The sequence below is a fragment of the Loa loa genome, assembly GCF_000183805.2.
Source record: "Loa loa unplaced genomic scaffold supercont3.30, whole genome shotgun sequence".
Taxonomy (NCBI): domain Eukaryota; kingdom Metazoa; phylum Nematoda; class Chromadorea; order Rhabditida; family Onchocercidae; genus Loa; species Loa loa.
In genome coordinates, this window is record NW_018108210.1 from 418,033 (window position 1) to 424,068 (window position 6,036).

Genomic DNA, 6,036 nt, shown 5'->3' on the forward strand with positions numbered 1-6,036 from the left:
AAGGTTGATTAGCAAATAATGAGATAATTTCCTATTCTTTCCTACCTAAGCCGAAACTATATTTTTGCAATACACATTTAGGATGGAAAAATTATTGAAATTCTAAAAAGTTCCTCAAACTTTTAATTATTTGAAAATAAAGGCACAGAAAATACGAACTGTGTAATGTGTCATTGTAAACTGCTGAAGCAAAAAGGAGTACAGTAAATAAAAATAAGCAAGTAGGAATTAATGGCAGTGACTAGAAAGAAATGAGAAATTACTGAAATACTTGTAAAATTGGGAGAAGTTGTCAACAAAGTTGTTAAAGGGATTTAAAGTAAACGAAAATGGGATAAGCATATTGTGATAAACAAAGAAAAATATCCCGTAACTGACTGGCTATTGAGAAAATTATTTAGGATTCCTTATTAAAATTCAGTGCATGCTAGAAAAGTCAGTGCTGTCCACATCAGTAATGGATTCGGTTGTGGTTCTGAAGCTCATTTAAAAACTTACTTAAGGTGATCCAATCCAAAGTATCGAGAATTATAAACGGATGAATCACACATAACTTTTACTTTATTTGAGAAGTAAATGAAGCGCCTGATCTTAAACTCCAATTGCAGTTCAGTTCATACAAACTCTGGATTGCTAGCAACCTGTTCATTCTCTCCCCCAAGCTTACTGTAGCCGGCAATAAACGGTAAATGGCGCAACTTGATACGATTGCGATAAATACGACAAAAACCCATTGCTGCACAGAAAAGAACAACAAATAAAGTCCAATACAAAAATCGATGGGTGCTTTTGCATGCAAAATTTGGAATCTCGAAGATATTTTGACCTTTACGTGATTCCGGTTCAGCACATATCGCATAACCCTAAAAATGGATTTATCCGTCAACCACGGAAGTAAGAAAAATAGTACTTGTTTGCTGTAAATGCAACGCATAAATGAGCCAAGTAAACGATTAAGGCACTGTCAATGTCATTAAAACAGCGTATAAGTTAAGTAAGGGATATTCCAATAAATGAATGAAGTAAAGGACCTCAAACTTGCTTCATGAAATCAGTTCGTAAGTAATTTTACCTGATTGAGGGAAGATGTCGGACTCTTCGATAGTTCCTTGATGACTGGCATTATATCGCAGTCGCAGTTCAGAGGGTTTGAAGAAATATCAACCGATGTCAGACCAGGAAGGATTTCCCAAAGGTGAGTGGATAATGTAGAAAATTCGTTTCCGGAGAGATCCAATACAATAAGATTTTGTAAGCAACCCGATTTAACATTGAATTTTTTCATCTTATTACCGGATAGATGTAATCGAATTAGACCATTCAGCTGAAATGAAAGATTACCTTCATTCTCAACGACAGTATGACACAACCAGACAACTTCAATACATGATACATAAGTAATCTAATACAATATAATAATCACTGATCATGTTGCGCATTAGCGAACACCCTAAAAATGCATCGAAATTTACCAGGCTAGCATTATTAATGAATTGATAATTTATATGGTAAACATAAATGGGTATAACCAAAAAGCTGTAATTGCCGAAATTAGAACTTTTTTTATTTGCACACCTCATTTTATTAATTAAAGTTACCTTGCAAAACGTGTCAGATAATATTTCAGTGAGACCATTGTCACGTAGAATTAGTTCCTGTAAATTATTAAATTCATTTACAGAGCCGGCAAATGTATTAGCCAGCAAGCGCGGTCGTTCAGCAAGCGATACCGATGAAGAAAAAAAATTTGACATATCCAGAACTCGTAAACGTACATTTCGTCTGAAAAGCTTCGAGCGAAAGTGAGACTTGAAACTGCCAGTAAATGAGATGTGTGAATATATGGAAAACGTTTTTCAACAATATAAAATTGGCTTACAAAGAATAAGTACGTGGCCTTGACTTCTATTTTCACACGTTAAACTATATTATTAAGTCATCATAGTTTGGAATATCATCAGACCGCAAAGTATACTAACCGTTCCCGATATTTACCACAAAATGGAAAATCAAATTTAAACTAACTCCTTGTTGGCTTTTCCATGCTGTAAAGTAACTTCATAGAAAAAGTAGAAAAGAAACTAAATTTAATATGAAAAAAATTTAAATTTAATATCGGTTAGTCAATATTTGGGTTTGAGTATCGAAGTAATGCATTTTCAAAATCTGTAAAACTATGTTGATGCTGAAATAACATTTTCAATAATTTTGTCGAGCTAAAAAGATGAATTCATTTCATCTAAACAGACAGATAAAAATGGCAAGAGGAGTCATTGTATGCAAGGTATGTTCTTGAGATCTACAAAGATTATTAATTTGAAGAACTGACCTTGATCCATGAAGAAAAAATTTTGAAATTGCCAAAAACTGGAACAAATTTAGACCCAACTGCGATGTCGTAAACTATGAAGCCAAAAAAAAAATATTCTGTTTGGCAAAATGAAACAAACAAAAACCAAAATAAAACTGACCGGAATGGATCAGCGCCAATTCGCTCGATTGCATTATCATGTAGATAGAAATATTCCACTGCTGGAAAGCCACAAAAAGTATTTGAATCGATGGCGCTAATAGCATTATCAGATAAATTGACTAAGGAAACATAGCGATGAGTAACATTAACACCGAAAATGTTCGATCCAGCCAGATCTCCAATATTGTTCCCAGTTACAACGACAGTATCCAAATCCGGATATGCTTCCGGACGTATGTTTAAGAACATTTCTCTACCGTGGATCTTTGTGTGACGACATTCAACCGTAGTCTTGTTACAATGACACAGCTTTGGGCAATTCACGTCAAATTGACTTCGTTGAGCATTTACAACCAGAAACAACAGAAATACAAAATTCCTTAAGATAGGCATTGTATAGCAATTGTAGCAACCTTTGAAGTTATAGAAAAGAAGCGAATGAAACACTTTCGAATTGATTTGAGCCATTTCGATTACCTTTAAAGTTATTGAATGGTTGTACCACTTGGTGGGTTAAATTCGATTTCTGATGACTAAAATACTGAAGGAGAAGTGGCGGAAAGATAGAGAGGGGTTGAACCCTCCTGTCTCTGCTATTTCCTTTCCCACCCACTCAGATTCGGATCATATCACTTCTCCTTCTCTATCCCTACAACTTCTTCAGGCACACTATTCTCGATACCGCACTGCATGCATGCACTTGCAGCTTGCATCGCTACTATAATATTTAGAAAGCAACCGGCTTACCTTACATCTCTCTCTCTCTCGCTTTCTCTGTTCCTCTCTCTCTTCCTCCGGAGGTCTCAAGAAAAGTAGGACCACATCTGTTCCAATACTAGCTGATTGAAAAAGGAACAATGAGATGATGACACTGACTTTAGAATCTTTCATCTTCCGGGTTTTTTGTTTAATGAAAGATTTCGCAGGAAACAGTTACCTTACTGTTTGTTGCAATACATCTTTCAGAACATCCACCATTACCTTTTCATATTGTTCTGTCTCTCCTAATCCGACCATTACTTCCCACTGTAAGAGGTCAGCTTATCAAGTGTACAATGTAAGAGGTCAGCTTATCGAAGTCCACTGTAAGAGGTCAACTTATCAAGTGTACAATAAATAAATAATGTGACAAACGTAGTCTAAAGAAAATGTCATTTAAAAATCACTGAAAAATAAGTGCGCCATTAAGACTTAAACAAGCTCGACTTACAATAGTAATTGCTATTCAACTAAAAGTGTAATTGTGAATTTTGCCGTATTGTTTCTGTTTTGAAAACATAAAGTTAAAATTTGTCTGTGAGTTTTCAATTCTGTTCATAATACCAGCGTTTATTATAAAATAATGCTTCGAAGAGTGAACAAAATGAAATGAATAGTGAACAATTTTTTATCATTTAAGCCCGTTATTAGTAAAACTTTCTTAAAATGTGAAGGACACATATGGATTATCAATGTTGGAGTCGTGGACAGCTCTCGATTTAATGACGTTCAGTTTGGAATAGGTTTTTTCTGGAGGAGTTAAATCAGGTAATGCGTTAACATTCATTGATAGGCTCTTCTCCTGCTGCTGATTATTCTGAATAGAGATGTAAGTTAATCATGCGAAACTTTGTGTAATTAAATTAAGAGGATTTTTAATTTTATAAGAAAAGCTTCCTTATACCATAAATCTTCAAATCATCTTTCTGCATTATACTAATAAAAGAAATTTTGCACTGGTGCGAAACAAAATATTGGATTTTGGTTCAACAATGTATTACTGTATCTACTTTGACATAATTTACCTGTTTATAGCAAGCAAAAGAAAAGAATAATTACTAAAGTTGAATACATTTGATAAGATACTGTCTCATACAAAAAGTAAAAGTAGAACAATCAAAAACATTATTGATATAAGCGCATAAAAATAACGAATTTTTATTGCGTAACATTTCCCTGCTATACAGTAAATGGCGCTGATAATCTCTACTTCATTTGAAAACAAACATACCTTGCATCTTCTATTAGTTCGTATGAAATGGTATGTTGTTATGCCACGTTGCCCTGTAATGGTCGGTTTTATCACATAAAGACAAAAATGTATAAATTGCTCTCATAAACAATGTCCTAATTCTTTTTAGAAAATATACTTCTAGACTTGCTATAAACTTCTTTTCCGGCACAAAACAATTGCAATTATTGGTCATACTGTATGTACTCACGTAGTCATACTATACCTATATTTGCACGGTCATACTGTACAAGCAATCCTGAAAAGCTATTTTTCATTAACTGACATAATTTGTAATGGAAATAGAGCAAATGTGCGCATATAACAGCCACAATAGCATATAAGGCACTTGCAGCGAAGCACAGACCTTGCCATAACATCAAATTTATTGGTAACTGATCTGAAATACAATTTTTTATGATTCTTCTTTTTAAGAAATTAAAAATCAAAAACGTTCCTGCGCGCAATTTTTAACATCGTATTTTCACTTTTATATTTTTCTAATTCTCCCTTCTTCTCCACAATGCGTACAACTTCCTTGTCACTTAATTCGTCCCTTACATTCCGATTTTATCAGAAATGTAGTAAATTTCTGATGAAACGAAATATTTTACCTGTATTTGGAAGTAACCCAATGTTAATAAACGATATCGCTGCAACTATAATCAGAGACGTTGATATGAGAGCTGATATAAAACACACCGACAGTATTAATAATAAAAATAACCTAAAAATAATGATAGTACTTACAAAATATTTCGTGATACTGATAGGTTGAGAAGATTCAGATATTAAGTTTCAGAAAGTAATGCATTCCAGATGGCAAACGGTCATAAAATTTCAGCAATCTTATGACAGATTTCTTTTATTAAACTAGAAAAATTGAATCAGAAACAAGAAAACATTTGAATGCCCTTGCTTCCACAGTCTCTTACTCTTCGCTTTTCTCAAAATGTACATTAAAAAAATGAAAAAACTGAAAAAAAATTGATTCTAGAAATCCAGTAAATTTTTGAGAAAACTAACCTGTAATTTATCGCCCCAATGCAATTGTTGAGCCAGTTGCAGTGATGATCAAATCCAGATATACATTTGTTGCACTGACGACAATGCTTACAAGTGGGATCTCTGTAAACAATAGTAAATTCATCTTGAATCACAAATTAATAGGCAAATAAATGAGTATATCTCAATATACTTTCATAGGATCACTTTATTGGACAGATTAAAAGTGTGAAACTTGCACACATCACTGTGCTTAATTTCATAACACTTTCCGGTAAGTTGTACGGAGCATGAGGAATGTTTTAACAATCATCATTATTCATCTACGAAACCATAATATTATCATTTTTAGGATTGGAAAGTACGTTTCAAAGCTTGTTGACTTATTCTATAAGGTATGAAAGAGTTCAAAAGCGAAAATTGTATATTGATTTCATAAAGAAATAGAAAGTTGCTAACACATTAATTAGGCAAATATTGCAGAAGAGATTCTCGATGACATGCTTATGCTTGCTGGCGTCGAAATATGCTGGAGCTTGATCTTTCTGCAGATTGCTCGCCGCTGGAT

The 6,036-nt window shown here is 33.6% G+C and overlaps 2 protein-coding genes across 2 annotated transcripts; both read right to left on the reverse strand.

Annotated features, from left to right (window-relative positions):
• Window positions 1-614: 614 nt before the first annotated feature.
• On the reverse strand, window positions 615-2,962 carry LOAG_00752 (leucine Rich Repeat family protein; the record flags this gene model as incomplete). The annotated part of the gene is made up of 4 exons (XM_003136292.2): window positions 2,472-2,962; window positions 1,599-1,782; window positions 1,073-1,324; window positions 615-863 (listed from the first exon to the last, which is right to left on the reverse strand). Exons 1-4 carry the CDS (start codon window positions 2,939-2,941, stop codon window positions 615-617), a joined length of 1,155 nt encoding a protein of 384 aa, XP_003136340.1. The 5' UTR covers window positions 2,942-2,962.
• Window positions 2,963-3,406: 444 nt separating this feature from the next.
• On the reverse strand, window positions 3,407-5,613 carry LOAG_00753 (hypothetical protein; the record flags this gene model as incomplete). The annotated part of the gene is given in 7 exon segments (XM_003136293.1): window positions 3,407-3,499; window positions 3,960-4,049; window positions 4,464-4,516; window positions 4,690-4,863; window positions 5,078-5,190; window positions 5,490-5,591; window positions 5,600-5,613. Coding segments are annotated over 7 exon segments (639 nt in total).
• Window positions 5,614-6,036: the final 423 nt, after the last annotated feature.